The 17739-nt window shown below is 35.2% G+C and overlaps 3 protein-coding genes across 3 annotated transcripts; all 3 read left to right on the forward strand.

Annotated features, from left to right (window-relative positions):
- The first annotated feature begins 2520 nt into the window (after window positions 1-2520).
- LOC106333026 (BTB/POZ domain-containing protein At5g03250) lies at window positions 2521-6287 on the forward strand. The gene is made up of 5 exons (XM_013771512.1): window positions 2521-2650; window positions 2909-2978; window positions 3200-3701; window positions 4835-5544; window positions 5684-6287. The coding sequence occupies exons 1-5, from the start codon at window positions 2592-2594 to the stop codon at window positions 6107-6109; spliced, it is 1767 nt and encodes a 588-aa protein (XP_013626966.1). The 5' UTR covers window positions 2521-2591; the 3' UTR covers window positions 6110-6287.
- A 1100-nt stretch (window positions 6288-7387) lies between these two features.
- LOC106328742 (isocitrate dehydrogenase [NAD] catalytic subunit 5, mitochondrial) lies at window positions 7388-9281 on the forward strand. Its single transcript, XM_013767246.1, has 7 exons — window positions 7388-7652; window positions 7718-8038; window positions 8114-8275; window positions 8360-8434; window positions 8520-8629; window positions 8704-8776; window positions 8911-9281. The coding sequence occupies exons 1-7, from the start codon at window positions 7461-7463 to the stop codon at window positions 9100-9102; spliced, it is 1125 nt and encodes a 374-aa protein (XP_013622700.1). The 5' UTR covers window positions 7388-7460; the 3' UTR covers window positions 9103-9281.
- A 373-nt stretch (window positions 9282-9654) lies between these two features.
- Window positions 9655-12057, forward strand: LOC106328598 (adenosine kinase 2). The gene is made up of 10 exons (XM_013767073.1): window positions 9655-9885; window positions 9997-10050; window positions 10270-10316; window positions 10429-10460; window positions 10551-10652; window positions 10751-10895; window positions 10998-11166; window positions 11253-11319; window positions 11410-11593; window positions 11742-12057. The coding sequence occupies exons 1-10, from the start codon at window positions 9791-9793 to the stop codon at window positions 11882-11884; spliced, it is 1038 nt and encodes a 345-aa protein (XP_013622527.1). The 5' UTR covers window positions 9655-9790; the 3' UTR covers window positions 11885-12057.
- Window positions 12058-17739: the final 5682 nt, after the last annotated feature.

The following is a 17739-nucleotide window of genomic DNA, read 5'->3' on the forward strand; positions in this document are numbered from 1 at the left end:
GAACAAATTTTTGACTTCATAATGAACGTAAGACACTTAATAAGGGTTATATAGGTGTTATTCAAACCGCAAAACGTTGTTTTCGGTTTAAAAACCTTATTTCCTCGGAATTTCCTCGGAATATTCCGAGGAAATTCTGAGGAACTAGTGTTTGGGGTTTCAAAATCTCGAATGTTTTTTTATAAACGGATCGATCGATGTATTTATGTCCAAAAACGCATCGATCGATCACTAGTTCGTCGGAATTTCCTCGGAATATTCCGACGGATTGATGTTTCCTCGGAATTCCGTCGGTATATTCCGAGGAAACCCAAATTTTTGGTTTCCTCGGAAATTCCTCGGGAAATTCCGAGGATTTCATTTTCCGTCGGAATGTCCGTTAGAATACCGCTGTTTTCTTGTAGTGTAACATTCACTGATTAATCAAAGCAATACGTGATCAATAACAAATAACAACGAGAGCAATACTATAGTCATATTTACAATAAACTAATATATAATGACTAATCATAAAATTTAAGACACAAAAAGATTCATTGTTGAACGAAGGTGACCTAAATCTTGTTCATCATCATTCATTTTCTTTTTTTTAACATACATCTTCATTTTCTTGACTATATTGAATCAAATAAATGACAGAATGAATATTAACTATACATATAGAAGTCTTTGTGAGATTTCCACAAACTAGCCAACAAACAAAAACCGGATTAGTCATTCCAGCATTTAATTCTTCCCAGAACTTTCTATTCGAAGATTTTAAAACCTTAATGGTCATATATATATATACCAAGTGTCACGTCTACCAAAGGTCGCGATTTGAACCGTAGGTAGTAAACGATAGGCCATAAAAGTCTTCAGCTAGATATGATGTGTTTTGTACATTTTTATTTTTTACATTTCACAAACATCAAAGAGAAACGCTAGATTACGTACTGTATTATAAAGTTGAGATGATATTTCTTTTATTAATTACTTTTCTAAAAAGAAGAAAAAGATAATAATGATACAGTCATTGAAAGTTACTGCAATTTATATTTCCGTGTCTCCCACTCTCTGCTATGCTTTTGCAACAACAGTTCAAGATTTGGCTTTTTTTTTTCCCTTTTCTTTTTGATGGGTTTGTGAAAAGTTGCAATCTTCCTTTTCTCTGGCTAATATGCATTACTTGCTTCGTAAGTTTGGCAAAATGTAAATTTGTCTTTAAAACAACCAGAGAGCCGACTATTATCAACGCAAACACTAGTGATATTTGTTGTGTAATACTACTTCAAAACTGATGTTTATATTGAAAACATAAATTTTGTTAACCAGTCAGGATAAATTAATGTATATGCAAACGTAAAACTATGTGATAAAAAAATTCAAAAGAGTATTTGGATCTATGATAGGTACCAAAGTTTGACATGAAATAAAAGATATACGCACTAACTCAAAGAAAGCAATGGTTTGGTAAATAAAGAATGAGAAATCGAAATCGAATAGTGTAGGAGATGTGTTGAATGTGGTAATCAGTCTGTTGCATACAGATATGCAGAGTCAAGTGGCAAACAAGCGGCGCCCTTAGTTTGGTATAATACGACATAATGGTTTTGCTCGATTGCAATAGTCCACAAAATAAACTAAGTTACACTTTGAATTTCTGTACATATAAATATATATGTATATATTCTTCTGTATATTTAATAGTTAAGTTAGGAGTTATATTGATTTTTAAAAACTAATAACATTGGCTGAAGAAAAAGATTAGAAGTACGATCTCACGCCAATTAGATGATATCAGCCAAAGGATTGACGTTCATATCAAAATAAAATATACATAAGTAAATTATAAATATTATATATTGGGGTTTTCTTTGAGCAAACTATATGAAACCGCCTTAGTTGATGTTTTCTTATTATATTATAAATTTTAACCTTATCTTATAGGAAAATTAGTTAGAAACTTTAGATTAAGTTCAGTCTCTCACGTATGTGTATGAATGTACAATATGATCTAAGTTCTATCCTCTCAATTTCATGATAGTTAATGCTTTAACATTATTGTTTTGATTTTAAAATAGGCGATGTCGTGTAGACTGAAAATTCTAAAGTCCTAAAGGCATTGCACGAGCACGAAGACAATGCATTGTATGTTTTTATATGTGTGTTAAAGCCCATAATTATATTTCCAAAACCCACTTTGTTGTGCTACATTGATTTTATATGTACATAATATCAAAACTAATACTAACTAATAAACCGGGAGGCTTGCAAACATCAACACATAGACATTCATATAAATGATAGTTCGTGCATCGTGCATATGTGTATCTTGGTATAAGAACACGCCATTTATTAATGAACAGAAACCCACGAAACTTTCTTAGTTTATTGAACTTTTCAAGAAGCAGAAAAATTCAGAAGTCCAAGACCACATTTTTCTCCTCATTCTTCTGCTAGAGACCTGTTCCTTATCTCTCTAGAATTTGCTAAAAATATTTGTCCTAAAATTTCTCCCTCTTTCTTTTATCTATCCTCTCTTCTCAGTTTTTACTACGTACCCTCTTTCATTACGAGCTCAGAAGACTCTGAGAAGCTTTTCTTCCAAAATGGCGTTTATGAGACTTGGCTCCAAATCCGAAGCTTTCCATCGCGAAGGCCAAACCTGGTACGCTTTTCTGCATTTTACGTAAACATGCATGCATAATGCATTTGTATGTATTCAATACGTGTTAAGAATTTAAGTTTTGTATTTGACGTATATAACTTAACAAGAAACAGTAGTGAAAAAAAAAACAGTAGTGATGCACCACAATAAGATTTTTTTTTAATAATTATGATATACAAAGAAAAGTGTTAGCTTTCATTGATTTGTGACATCAGTGATAGATTTGTTTTGGGGTGATGTTATGTCTCTCGTCTACAGGCTTTGCACCACAGGATTGGTGAGTGATGTTACCATAGAAGTTGGAGACATGAAGTTTCATCTCCACAAGGTTACATAACTTGTACCTTTTTTGGACAATAAATATAACTTGTACTTATCTTCTATTTTTAGATCTTGTTTACTTCTAGATATGATGAAATTGCATAATGTGAAAGCTTGATGATTAACTATAATATATATATTTCTTATTTTTTCGCTTAAGCTTTGGTTATAATAATATATTTGTTGCTAATTGTGTAATGCGTTTCTTGATTTGCGGTTTATATATAGTTTCCATTGCTCTCTAGAAGTGGGCTTCTTGAGAAGCTAATCGAAGAGTCTTCAAGTGATGATGGATCAAGCTGTGTTTTGAGTCTAGATGACATACCCGGAGGCGGCAAAACGTTCGAACTCATAACAAAATTTTGCTACGGTGTGAAAATCGAGCTTACTGCATTCAACGTTGTTAGCCTAAGATGTGCAGCCGAGTACCTTGAGATGACTGATAACTACGGAGAAGGGAATCTTGTCGGTATGACAGAGACTTTCCTCAACGAAGTGTTTGGTAACTGGACAGACTCCATCAAAGCTCTTCAGACATGCGAGGACGTAACTGATCACGCTGAAGATCTTCACATCATCTCGAGGTGTGTTGATTCTTTAGCTATCAAAGCTTGTGCTGACCCAAGCCTTTTCAACTGGCCCAAGAACGCAACGAGCGGGCAGAACACTGAAGATGAATCTCACTTGTGGAACGGAATCTCACCGTCGGGAAAGATGCTGCAACCAACAGGTGAACAATGCTACTCCAACATTTTTAGATGTTAAATAAAATTTTAATAACACTACTAATATTTTATTTTTTATATTTATTATGGCTTCGACTGGTATTAGAGTTGAGTTACAATAAAATGTACGATTTGATGTAACTTGCAGCAAAAACTATGTGGTAGAAACTGTAAATTTATGTGGTGAGTTCGCAGTAAAAATGTGAGTTATTATTTTATCAATATTATTTGATTGGTAACATTTTTGATGTATAAGTCGCAGTATATATTATTTTAAAATATAAATAATATTTTAATAAGAAAATTTGAAAAAACAAAATAAATAAATCAAAATTAACTAAGGATGTTGAAATTTTGTGTACATGAATTTTTAATTACCAAACAACATTAAAAAATAAAAATGCAAACAATATTAAAAAATAAAAATTAAAAGAAAAATTTAATTGACTATTTAATTGGAACTTATACAAATATTTTATTTACATAACTTTTTAATCACCAAAGAAAATTAACAACTAAAATTATAGATTTTTTTAACTAATTAAAATGAAAAAGTGATTTTAGAAAAGCTTTTTTGGTAAATTAGAGAAAAACTTTGGCTAACTAGTATATAACCATAATAAATTGTTAAGTATATTGTATTAAATAATATAAATTAGACGTAAAGGCTACGTGTTATGTATTGTAATTTTTTTAAATTGTTAATATTCAAAAGGTAGTGGGTAGTTAATTGACAAACTCAAACTTTTCTTTAACTCAAATCTTAATACATGAGTTTTTTGTTGATGTAGATTTTTGATTTGAGTTATCATTTTTACAAAGGTTATAACTCAAAATTGTAACTCAATTATAATCAACTATAACTCAAACACAAATTCAAAATCTTAAAACTAATTCATGATTGGTAACATTTTTGATTTATATGCTTAACTCAACCTAAATCAAGTGTACTACATGTTACCGATCAAAGCCTATATGAATCAAATTACATTCTCATAAAATATTTCAACTCTATTAATAATTGGTGAAAATAACTTTATAATTTTAATTTTGTAGAAAAGTTAGTCAATGTTAGGTTCATAATAAATTTACTACAATTATATGCTCTAAACGGTTATTTGGGTGGTTTGCCTTGCAGGTGAAGATTGGTGGTTTGATGATGCTTCTTTTCTCAACTTGTCTCTCTTCAAAAGACTCATTACAGCTATCGAATCACGAGGCATGAAGCTTGAGAACATTTCCATGGCTGTTATGTACTATACAAAGAAACATGTTCCTCTAATGAATAGACAAGTGACCATGGATGAGCAAGTGATCGAGACACCGAACACTTCTGAAGCCGAACAAAAAGATGCTCTCGAAGAGATTATCGGTTTGCTTCCGACCAAGAAAGGTGTAAACCCGACCAAGTTTCTCCTCAGGCTGCTTCAGACCGCGATGGTGTTGCACACAAGCCAATCCTCGAGGGAGAATCTTGAGAGACTTATAGGAAACCAGCTTGAGCAAGCTGCTTTAGTGGATCTTCTGATACCAAACATGGGATACTCTGAAACGCTTTATGATGTTGAGTGCGTTCTGAGGATGATAGAACAGTTTGTCTCATCGACCGAACAAGCAGGCATCGTCCCTTCTCCTTGCATCATCGAAGAAGGACATTTGGTGAAGGATGGAGCCGAAATGCTAACTCCTCCAACGCTAGTGGCAACTCTTGTCGACGGTTATCTAGCTGAGGTGGCACCTGATGTTAACTTGAAGCTGGCGAAGTTTGAAGCCATAGCTGCTGCTGTCCCTGATTATGCAAGACCACTAGACGATGGAGTCTATCATGCAGTTGACGTGTTCTTGAAGGTAACAACAACACTATTCTTAATATTAGCCAATACATGTATTATTATTATTTTTTCAGCACATGTATTATTATTATTATTATTATTTTTAAGTTTTTGAACCAAACCAATACATGTATTAATATTAGCGATTTTTTCAGGCACATCCTTGGATTACAGATTCGGAAAGAGAGCATATATGTAGACTCATGAACTGCCAGAAGCTCTCACTGGAAGCTAGCGCACATGCAGCTCAGAACGAGAGGCTGCCTCTTAGGGTGATTGTTCAGGTTCTCTTTTTCGAGCAGCTTAGGCTCAGGACATCTATATCAAGCTGGTTCTTTGTCTCTGAGAATCTAGACAACCCGGAGCACCAGAATGGTGGCAATGGTTGTGTACTTAAACCTAGAGGTGAGAACGTGAGGGAACGAGTTTCTGAGCTGGAGAAAGAGTGCATGAGCATGAAACAAGAACTTCAGAAGCTGGTGAGGTCTAAAAGAAGCTGGAAGAATTTCACCAGGAAGCTTAATTTCAAGAAGAAATCAGAATGTTGCAAGCCTAAGGATCAAGAAAAGCAAGCCAATTAACAAGAACCTGTCCGCTGGATCAAACTACTAGTATTATCTTCTCTTTAAAAAGAAAAAATTAATTAGGTAGAAAGATCAGAACCTCGATGATCGAATCAGATTAGCTATTTTTTTCTTGTTCTAGACGGCACTATGTTTTCAAAAGTTTTCATCTTCTCCTATCTATCTTGCTGAGAGATTCATATCATTGGACCTAGAAAGCCTTTGGAATTACACCACAATTATAAAAAAATGATTTTGACTTATTAAGGTAAAACCGAAAACCGTATTAATTGTATTTAGAGCATTTCTAACTTTATCTCGGTATACGTCGGTTATCTAATAAAGTGGGAGGTATGAATCAGAATGGACCCGGTTCGAGAAAGAACATGAATCCAGCGTATGTGTACTGATCATTTGGTTGAAGAAGAACATTAGAGTCTCATGATGAAATGATCAAAGAGAAAAAGCCGAAAAATCCAAACTGTTGGGTTTTGATCAGAGCCGGTCCAAGACTTTTCAAAGCCACAAGCTTAAAACAAAAAAAAAGGCTAAAAAAATTATGCACATTAATGGCCTCCAACCCAGCTTCCCATAGAACTGTAGAGTTCATTAAACCACTAGACCACATAGAGTTTTTAGTAAAATGTGGCCGTTTAAATAGTTATTACGCTGGCACATGCTTCATCTGTTTGGGTCCAGAGCCGGCTCTGGTTTTGATTGTTCATCTGCTTCATTATTGTGTATTAAAGAAAAGAAAAACATGGATTTGGGTTGCTTCAGATTTTTATAGCTCTTCCTTTTTCTCTTGTTGTAATGTTATGTAATGTAATATACATATCGTTTGATCAAAAAAGAAATGTAATATACATATCGTTTGATCAAAAAGAAATGTAATATACATATCATGTCGTAGTGGCCTTAGCTACAAACCGGATTCAGTTTGTATAGTTTGATACGGGGCATAGGCTATTTATTAAAGATTTCTATTAATTTTTTTTCTACAGATTTGAGGATTTAAAAATTGTTTTTGGGAGCTTATGTCTGTAATTCTCTTCAAAGTTTAGGGCCTGTCTCGGTTAAGCATGAGAAGGCTTTCGTGACTTTCTCTACCCTATTTTGTCTTTACTGAAACAAAAATAACCTCTTTATTGGGCTTGGGTTGTCCAGAAGACACTACGTTCCGTTTCATAGTTTCGCATACCTACTTTGTGCCGTTTCACTTCAATCCACTAAAGTATTCAAAACTACGCGGCGTTTTTTAACGGAAGAAGAAACACATTCGCTGTAAAAGAAGTCTTCCAACTTTTGTCCTAACGCAGAATAATTCTCTGTCCGTCGAATCATTTTTTTTGTTTCAGCGTTGTAAGAGATGACCATGGCAGCAAACTTCGCGAGACGGCTGATCGGAAACCGATCGAGCCAGATCCTTGGGACGGCGAACTCCACCTCAACCGCAGCCACTTCCGCCGCTAGGACTTTCTGCTCCTCCACCACTCCAATCACCGCAACCTTGTTCCCTGGCGACGGGATCGGCCCCGAGATCGCTGAATCCGTCAAAAAGGTTTTCTCTTTTAAACTTTTTATTAGAGATTTTTTTTGAAAAACTTATGCCTGTTTTTGTGTTAGGTGTTTACAACGGCCGGTGTGCCGATTAACTGGGAAGAACATTATGTTAGCACTGAGATTGATCCGAGAACGCAGAGTTTCTTGACGTGGGAGAGTCTCGAATCCGTGCGTAGAAACAAAGTTGGTCTGAAAGGTCCAATGGCGACTCCTATCGGGAAAGGTCACCGTTCTTTGAACTTGACTCTTAGGAAAGAGCTGAATCTATACGCCAATGTTAGACCCTGCTACAGTCTTCCTGGTTACAAGACTCGTTACGACGATGTTAATCTCATCACCATTAGGGAGAACACTGAGGGAGAGTACAGTGGGCTTGAACATCAGGTTTTGGTTTTGAAGCAATTCATGGTTTAGTTCTTTGTTGGAATTGTTTTCTGATTTGTGACACGTGTTATATAGGTTGTTAGAGGTGTGGTGGAGAGTCTTAAGATCATTACACGTCAGGCGAGTTTGAGAGTTGCGGAGTATGCTTTTCACTATGCTAAGACTCATGGGAGAGAGAGGGTTTCTGCTATTCATAAAGCTAATATTATGCAGAAAACTGATGGTCTTTTCCTCAAGGTCTGCTCATTTAGCTTTTTATGATTATTAGTGTCTGCTTAGTCTTTTTTCATTTTTTTGTTTTTTTTTGTTTTTTGTTTGCAGTGTTGTCGTGAGGTTGCTGAGAAGTATCCTGAGATAACTTACGAGGAGGTTGTTATCGACAACTGCTGTATGATGGTAAGCCATATTTTAGTTTGGGAGAGTTTATATTATTATTTTGTGTAGAATATGTGAATGAGATAACCTTAGAGATGCCGTGCAGCTTGTGAAAAACCCAGCACTGTTTGACGTATTGGTGATGCCAAACCTGTACGGTGACATTATCAGCGACTTGTGTGCTGGATTGGTTGGAGGACTAGGATTGACTCCGAGGTAAAATCTTTGTTCCTTCATCTTTATTGTTTAATATGATTATGAGCTAATTATCTTATTTTTTTTGACGCCAGTTGTAATATAGGGGAAGATGGAGTAGCCTTAGCCGAAGCAGTTCACGGTTCTGCTCCTGATATCGCTGGAAAGGTAAAACAATTAGTATATCATCATATCATATTTTATCACTGCTACAAAAGCAAGTAAAACTTGCATCAACTCTTGTCCTAATAAAGAAAGCTAATCAAGTTACTTAGAATTGGTTGGTTCTTGGTGATGTGTAGAACTTGGCGAACCCAACAGCGTTGCTACTGAGTGGAGTGATGATGTTACGTCACCTGAAGCTGAACGAACAAGCAGAACAGATACACAGCGCAATCATCAACACCATAGCCGAGGGGAAATACAGAACGGCGGATCTTGGAGGTAGTTCGACCACCACGGACTTCACAAAGGCAATCTGTGACCATCTCTGAACAACAACAATCGTAAAAGATGCTCAAATTCTTTACCGAATCTTCCTTTGGGGGAGGCTTTTAAACCTCCTTATACAGCCCTCCAAAATTCTTCTTGTTTCTCAATTGATTACGATTAGAGCAATAAAAGAACACAGGCATGTGCTTAAGATCTATTACCTTTGTTTCTGCCGCTAAAACATATTTTGAGTGCCGTAAGTTTATCTCCAACTACTAACACTATTTTAGCGTCAAAACCACACTATTTTAATGTAATTTCAACACTAAAGTCAAGGTCTTCTCCAACCATAACACTATTTTAGTGTCAAAACCACTTTGGCAAAAGAGATTCATATAACACATGAGATGAGAAGAGTTGTGTGTTTCATTGCTTTTGGATGTTGACAAAGTTATCTTTGCTTGTTCTTCTGCTACCTTCATACTATATGATTGGTGAAAAACAAATCAAATATTCAGTGAAGTGGCGTATAGTTTACTCGGGCCCACAGAGAAAAATTAAAACATTACTATAATAATTAAAATAAAATAATTAAAAACCTAAAGAAAAGGAGAGATGTCGTTGGTGCACCAACTACCGCTAAGCTAAGCTCTCATTTGAGTATAAACTGAGGGCTGACCACAAAACTTGAGCAGCATAATAGATCTGAATCTAAACCTCTATCCTCTCTCAAATCTCAGATTCATCATCATGGCTTCCTCTAACAACTACGACGGGATCCTTCTCGGAATGGGCAACCCTCTCCTCGATATCTCTGCCGTCGTCGACGAGGCTTTTCTCACCAAGTAAGATAAACAACTCAGATCCATCTTTTCAATCCTTTCTAGGCGTTTCGTTTGGATCTGGATTTGATTATTTAAAATTTAAATCTTCTCCTTTGTAATGGTGACTTTCAGATACGACGTGAAGTTGAACAATGCGATTCTCGCCGAGGAGAAGCATTTGCCTATGTAAGCTGATCTGCGTTTCGTATATAGAATCTAAAGCTCTTTTGATTTGGTTGAAGTTTAATGAAATGACAAAGGGTAATATTGCAATGATTTTGACTTTTGAGAATGTTGGTTAGTGATGTGAAAATGTTATCAAAGAATGTTTTACTCTTTGACAAGTAATCAAGAATGGTTTTAAACAATAAAATGACATCTCATCTCTCTTCTTTTGTATGATAGGTATGATGAGATGAGTAGCAAGTTCAATGTTGAATACATTGCCGGAGGTTTTCCCTCTTCTTTTTTTCTTTTTGTATTTAAAGGATCCTGTAAACCTTTAAATTAATTGACAAGGTGGCGGTGATGATATCTTTATGATTCAATCCTTTTTTTTTTTAGGTGCTACTCAGAACTCTATCAAAGTGGCTCAGGTTGATTATTTTTCCTTTTTCTTCTTGCGCTTTTGTTTCGGGGTTGAACAACTGCTAATCAATGGTGCTCTATAACTTGGTGGCCTGCAGTGGATGCTTCAAATTCCTGGGGCAACCAGCTACATGGGCTCCATCGGAAAGGACAAATACGGTGAGGCTATGAAGAAGGATGCCACAGCTGCTGGTCTCAATGTAAGCCCTCTTTGCGCATAGTTTGTTGAAACTAAATTCAGAATTTGTAATCAAGGTGTACTAACACGACAACATGCTTTCTTTCTTTTTTTAATCAGGTTCACTATTATGAAGATGAGTCTGCACCTACCGGAACTTGCGGTGTCTGTGTTGTCGGTGGAGAAAGGTCTCTTATTGCCAATCTCTCTGCTGCAAACTGCTACAAGGTTGACCACCTTAAGAAGCCTGAAAACTGGGCACTCGGTAAAATTCCTTTTCCTATCTCTGCATCCTTTTTAACACTTCTTTTTTATTGCTTCATGGTCTGAATCTGATATATCTGTGATTCAAATATGTCTCATGTAGTTGAGAAGGCCAAGTTCTACTACATCGCTGGATTCTTCCTCACAGTATCCCCTGAATCCATTCAGTTGGTTTCTGAGCATGCTGCTGCCAACAACAAGGTGTTCACAATGAACCTTTCTGCTCCATTCATCTGTGAATTCTTCAAAGATGCGCAGGAGAAGTTCTTGCCGTAAGCTTTCCCTAATCAATTCTATCTATTACAGACTTCATGTTTGCGTGAATGTACTTAAAAACCAATCTGCATTGCTCGGACAGGTACATGGACTTTGTCTTTGGCAATGAGACAGAGGCAAGAACCTTCTCCAGGGTTCATGGCTGGGAGGTACCATTATCTTACACGACTAAATAATTTCAACAAACTCTTCTGTTCTGAATCAGAGAGATAATACTTAACATGTTTATAAATATATAGACCGAAGATGTGGAGCAAATAGCCATCAAGATTTCACAGCTTCCCAAGGCCACAGGAACATACAAGAGGACCACCGTGATTACACAGGGGGCAGACCCAGTGGTCGTTGCTCAAGATGGAAAGGTGACGAAGTACCCTGTGATCCCTCTCCCAAAGGAGAAGCTTGTTGACACCAACGGTGCAGGTACTCATTTAATAACCAAACCTCCTTACATTTAACTCTAGGCTTACTTTATTAGACATGATCATAGAATAAGCTCAAAACATTAGCTTCTCAGTGTTACATAATGATGAAATATTAACTGCTGGTTTTCTGTTGACTTCTCTGGCAGGTGATGCATTTGTGGGAGGATTCATGTCACAGTTGGTGAAAGAGAAGTCCATCGAGGAGTGCGTGAAGGCTGGATGCTACGCTTCGAACGTGGTGATCCAAAGATCTGGCTGCACTTACCCTGAGAAGCCAGACTTCAACTAAGTTATTGGTCCATCCTCAGTTTTGTGATACCTTCCAAATAAAAACAATTATCTTTGATTCAACAGACTATCTCGATTATTTGCTCGAGTGTTTTTCATTTTTTTTTTTTTTGGTTTGAATCACCCTCTTAATATCATTATCAGCATTTATAATTTAATACCTTTATTACTAAAGAAGTGGAGGAAATCCTATTGTGCTGCTTAATCTTATAGTAATATGTAGATGCAATGCAAGCCACAAAGCTACTAGTTAAATATGGCTCATATTACAAGAGTCTCAATGGATCTTCTTACAAAGCTTGGTATCTCCGGACGTTAAATCATTGTAAGGTTCGTTTTTTTGATTGATCGACCAAAGCCCTGAAGATGGGATTGTGAAGCAACGTGATCTTGATCACTAACCTCTTATGAGTTGTAACCCGCCCGGGTCTTACTAAAATGGTAAGTAATTTGAACTTCTGGGATATTTCGGGCTTTGGTGGTCTTTTCAATCATCTTCAAAGCTTGGCATCTTAATTGTGCAAGTCGATAAACATTAAGAAGTCAAAATTCATAATTTTTTTAATTAAACACATGGCAAACTACAACAGTAATTTGCATGCAATAGCTATTTTTTTATTAAAACTATGCCACTCTCCTATTTTATGGTGTTTGTCAAGTTTCCATAGTTAAAAATATCTTTAAAGGAATTGTACATATACAGGTAAATATATAATAAATAATATAATTTAATTAAAATAATTTTCAAAGTCTAGCTGTTGACTGTTGTACTACTGTTTTCGGATATCATAAATTTAAATAGAACAAAAAAACAAATCGTTCTGCCTTTTCTCTTTCTATGAGTCTTTGTAGAAGTTTTCCACTCTTTTTGTGGACCAAGAAACAAATGCAATATAAATGACCACATTTCCTATAGAATATGTATATATTCATATATAGTAAGAACTCTATAAATTAATATACACTATAAATTAATAATTTTTCCGGTTTCGTTGGAAATTCAAAATATAACGCAAATCGATAAAATAATAATATTTTAAACACCCTATGTAAATATATGGTCCTGTGGAAATCATAAATTAATAATTTTGTATATATACATTTTCTTTATTTCACAATATAATTATATCTATATTTTCTTAACACTTCAATATATTTTTCTTATATTTAGTAAAATTATTTCTAAACCACATTGAAATTTTATAAAACATATTTTATATACACCAAATAATATAGCAAAAAAAACTTGAACTTCTAATTTCAAAAATTAAATTAGTGTATATATGATAAAATCAATTATTTTGTTGTTGTTATAAAAATATATTCTAAAATAAATAAAATCCAGAAAATAAACTTTTGTAAATTAATAAAATAGCATAGTCCTAATATTATTAATTAACATAGTTTTTACTGTATATGTGGATTCTTGGTTGGCCATTAACTAAATAGAGATCAAAACAACGAAGCAATTACATTGAAATCTCTAATTTTTGGGTCAATTTGGATTGTATCGTAAGTAATTTTTTCCTGAAATTTCAGAGGCTCTAACCACTAGTCTACAATCACATATCACCTAATCTTAAAGTTGTCTTCGAAGAAATGTGTTACTGAATTAGATAGATGACCACATAGCTAATAAGTGTACTGGAAATGTCTCTTTCCCACTCTTTATGAAGATGGAGTTATAGGAATAGAAACTAGGAGAGCAATGAGCAATAGTTGTACAAACATATATGCAAATCTGAATATATGAGAGTACACAGACACAACCAAACACACCTATGTTTACCAAAACATCTAAACACACATACCCTTTTCATCTAGAGTAATTAAGGTTAAAGAATATTTTTGAAGAAAATCTCGCTTTAAAATCTAAAAAAATTAAAATACAATTATTTTTTTTGGTGTGTACATTGCTTTAATGATCTGCAAGAAAATATTTTTTCTGCCTTAGGTCAGTTTGTTTGCTTCTAGAGGAAACTTGCCAAAGATCTGTGGATGATGGAATCTTTCCATTTCCGACAACGGCTACGAACTTTGCCTATTTGACTCATTGTGTAAGTGAGAGGATTTTCATCACTAATCCATTTTTTATTTCTAAAGTCCAAAGATAAAGTATGATGAGGAGAACCTTCCTTACATTGGCTGCCGTATGCTACCGCGTCGGGCCGTGCTGATAGCCGTCACATATGCCTCCTACAGTGTGCCTCCAAACTCCGAAGCTCCGCAGTAATGAAATTCCACCTCTGCCTCCACCTCAGCCATCACCACTGCCATTGTTACCTCCTCCTTAGCCTTCGCCACCACCCACAGAGGCATACCAACTATTCTATGTGCGTTTCGCTATAAGTTATTTGTATGAAGCTGAATACTGGCATTGCATGTTGAATTCTCAAGGGTTCCAGACATCAAATGATTCTAGAAGACATAGATGACAAAAGAAAATATGCTCGTTTGGTCTATGGAGGTGGAAGAAGAGGAAGCTGCAAAGGAGGAAAGATTCCGGACCATATTACTAACCAGTAAATGAGATAAAAGATTACCAACCAGTTCCATAAACCGATATAAACGCTAACCAATGAGAATGACCGGATGTTACTGAACCGCTTTAAATATTACCAATTGAGTTACCAACCGGTTTCGATTGGTCGATAACATTCTATATGATACCGTAGTTTCATTTTTATGGTTATGGTTATAAAATAGCAAAGTTTTAAGAGAGGCATGTGTAGTAAAATTATTGAAACTATCGTATATGAACATTCTATGAGTCCCACAAAACTATCGTATCACGTTCTACGTAATATTGTCCTCCATGTGAAATAGTTTAAAGGCCCAAAGAATATGTTCATCATGTTTGAGAGTCCAATCCATTAACAAAAGGCTCAAATCCTCTTTCCCTGGATCGAGAGAGGCTTGTTTGTATGTATATGACTTGCATTATGAAAATGCTAACTAACTATATATCATCATATTCATGTAATTTAATAAGATTCGTATAGAATTTTACCTACTTTTATGAACTCAAATTTTACATGAAAATAACAGAAGCAAGTAAAGGGCATCGAATATTTTTTCTGATAGATTGCATTCAACTCATGCGTCGCCCAACGATTTCACTTTTGAAACATTCATTTTGGCTGAAAACAGGCGAAGCCATTCAATTTAGAGCTTTAAGTAAACTAATAATCATAGATGCCTAAAAATAAAAGTAGAATTTCATATAAAAAAATAAGCGGGTAAGTGGATAGTAAGCAAGAGAGAGAAAAGTCTTTACAAAAGGGATCCGGCGGTCGGCCGGCGCGTGAGCGTCCGTGCCGCCGCCGGAGCCCTTTTTCCTCCTTGTCTCCTCCGGCTTCTGCCTGTCTGAACTCTGGCCAGCCTCCAACCGGCGCGGTTCTGTTCCTGGAGTCACGACGCGGTTGCGGGAAGGATGGCGCGGTCAAGACATTAGTAGTTCGAGTTCTAGCTCCGGGAGACGGAGGCTCTCACAGATCCGTCGCCACCGGTCCTTTGTCTCCGTGGCGGGGAAGCTTCCTTAGTTCCGCCGTCGTCGGATCCAGCTTCCGGGGGGTAAAGGCTATCTCAGCTTTACGTCGCCGGCTTTCGTCCCCTAGTCTTTTAGGGTTTAGGTTTTCCGTTTGTTTTTTATTTCGGAGTTTAGTTGTGGTTTTGAGTTGTTTCTGGTCGCGTCGGAGGAGAGGAAGATCTCCGACGGAAAGTGTGAGGTTGCATGCGAGGCTTTGGGCGGCTGCGGTGAACGGAGGTGGATGAGATCTCGCCATGACGATTGATTCTCTCCGGTATTAGAGTCCCATAAGCTCTTTACGGTGAAAAGGTTCGGAACGACGGAGTTCCTGTGTGGCCGGTTTGATCCGAAGGTTGGATCTCCGGTAAGGACGAGAAGCGGGTGTGATGCGATGATCTCGCGACACGTGACCCTCGACGTCGAGGATGTTAACACGTGTCCACGCGACAAAAAGACTGATCTGCGAGGCGGCCGCGCTTCGCTCCCGTGTAGTGTCTAGGTTTCTGAAGGTGGGCCGCTGGAAATGGGCCCAATTGTGTAACGAGTTTTAGCCCGGTAAATTTAGTGGACTTATATTGTAATCTGTTTCTAGGCTAGGCCCGTTTCTATAAATTAAAAAACTATTGACGGAAAAAAAAAAGTGGATAGTAAGCAAATAAATTATAAATAGCTTAATCGGCCTTAAAAATATATGCTTGCTTTCACTCATTTTATGCAAACTTAGTTTAAGACTACATATGTAACGAGTTAATTACATAATCAAACTCTGAAAAAAAAACTGTACTCTTATAGAACTACGTTTACCCCAGTATAATTTGTTTAGTGTATAATCAAATCAAATCAACACTTGGTTATTCTGTTATATAAAGAATTACAGATAGCGTATCAGATAGCTCTATATTTTTTTATCTATTGATATGGTGTGGTTGGTTTCAACATAGAGGTGATAAGAAACGATAAGTTGAATAGATTTGATTCTCAAATATGGTTGTTTACATAATGCATGATGTTTGGTATTGGTCTATGATCTAGAACAATTGTGACATTTTTATAGTTTAAATCCAGAAAATAATGCATTGACCCTTTTGAAATGGACTATTTTTAGTTATAATATTCGACAATTGACATGTAACATTTAATATATGATGATATATGATAATCCACAAAAGAGTGTTGCTAATGACTACATCAGCATAATCTTCACTGCGACTAACGTTTGCAAAAATAGACCACAATTACGTTTGTGCTTAATTAAATTTTGCCCACCTAACAAGTTTTTTTCTATTTAAATTACCCAAGAGCTGGCTTTTGGGTTTCTCAAATCATTCATGACCCATGCCATAAAATTTAAATATGCTGTATTATTTACATGCTGATTCAAAATAAACTGACTATTATCCTCTTGTTGTTTGGCAAGCAATTTGACTTATTTTATTTCGTTAAACTCAGTATATCTCATACTGCTTGAATATGTCAATCTAGGCTTCATGAATTTAAGCGTATACTCTATAATATTATTCAACTTATTCTTATTAGTTGATTGAAGAATTCACAAAAGCATCCATATGATTTACCGCCACAACATATAACCTAAACCTAGATCATTTTTAAGTGTTCCCAAGAATATTAAACTATTTACATCTGCAACTTGTTCATATGAATATTGCGTGAATTTTATTTAATTCAAGAAAGGGAGGCTGCCTGAAAGAATTGAATTCAATAAAATGAATGGGTGCCACGTGGAATTTTTACCCTGATAATCCCCTAGATTATATTTGCCAGGTGATTTTGCCATAAGTCTTTTCTACAATCAATTTCACAAAACAAATATGACATGACTATCGAAATTGATGACATATCATATAGCTTAATATGACATGGACAATCGCATTTAATGTTAATTTATATTTTTGGTAAACTTTTTAAAATATGGTAATAACTCATATATTACATTTATTGTCAATTTATATTTTTGGAAATTTTTTTAGAATATGAGAATAACTCATAAATCATCATTAAAATAAATATATTCAAATATGACATTATAAATTTCGAAATATAATTTAATTATATATTTTTAAATTATACAATTTTATTAAATTTTCAAAAATGTATACAATTTTTTTTAGATAATTATAAAAATTTAATCATAAAATTATTATTTTCTTATATATCTACAAATTTTATAAATATTGTTTAATTTTAATTTTTGGTAATTATGCAACTTTTAAAAATTTATTTAATATATTTAATTAAAATAAATAGATAGAAAAATATATCTAAGATTATAATTTCAAATATATACATGCATATTCTTAAATATAATT

Source organism: Brassica oleracea, chromosome C3 (assembly GCF_000695525.1).
Source record: "Brassica oleracea var. oleracea cultivar TO1000 chromosome C3, BOL, whole genome shotgun sequence".
In the NCBI taxonomy this organism is placed as follows: Eukaryota; Viridiplantae; Streptophyta; class Magnoliopsida; order Brassicales; family Brassicaceae; genus Brassica; species Brassica oleracea.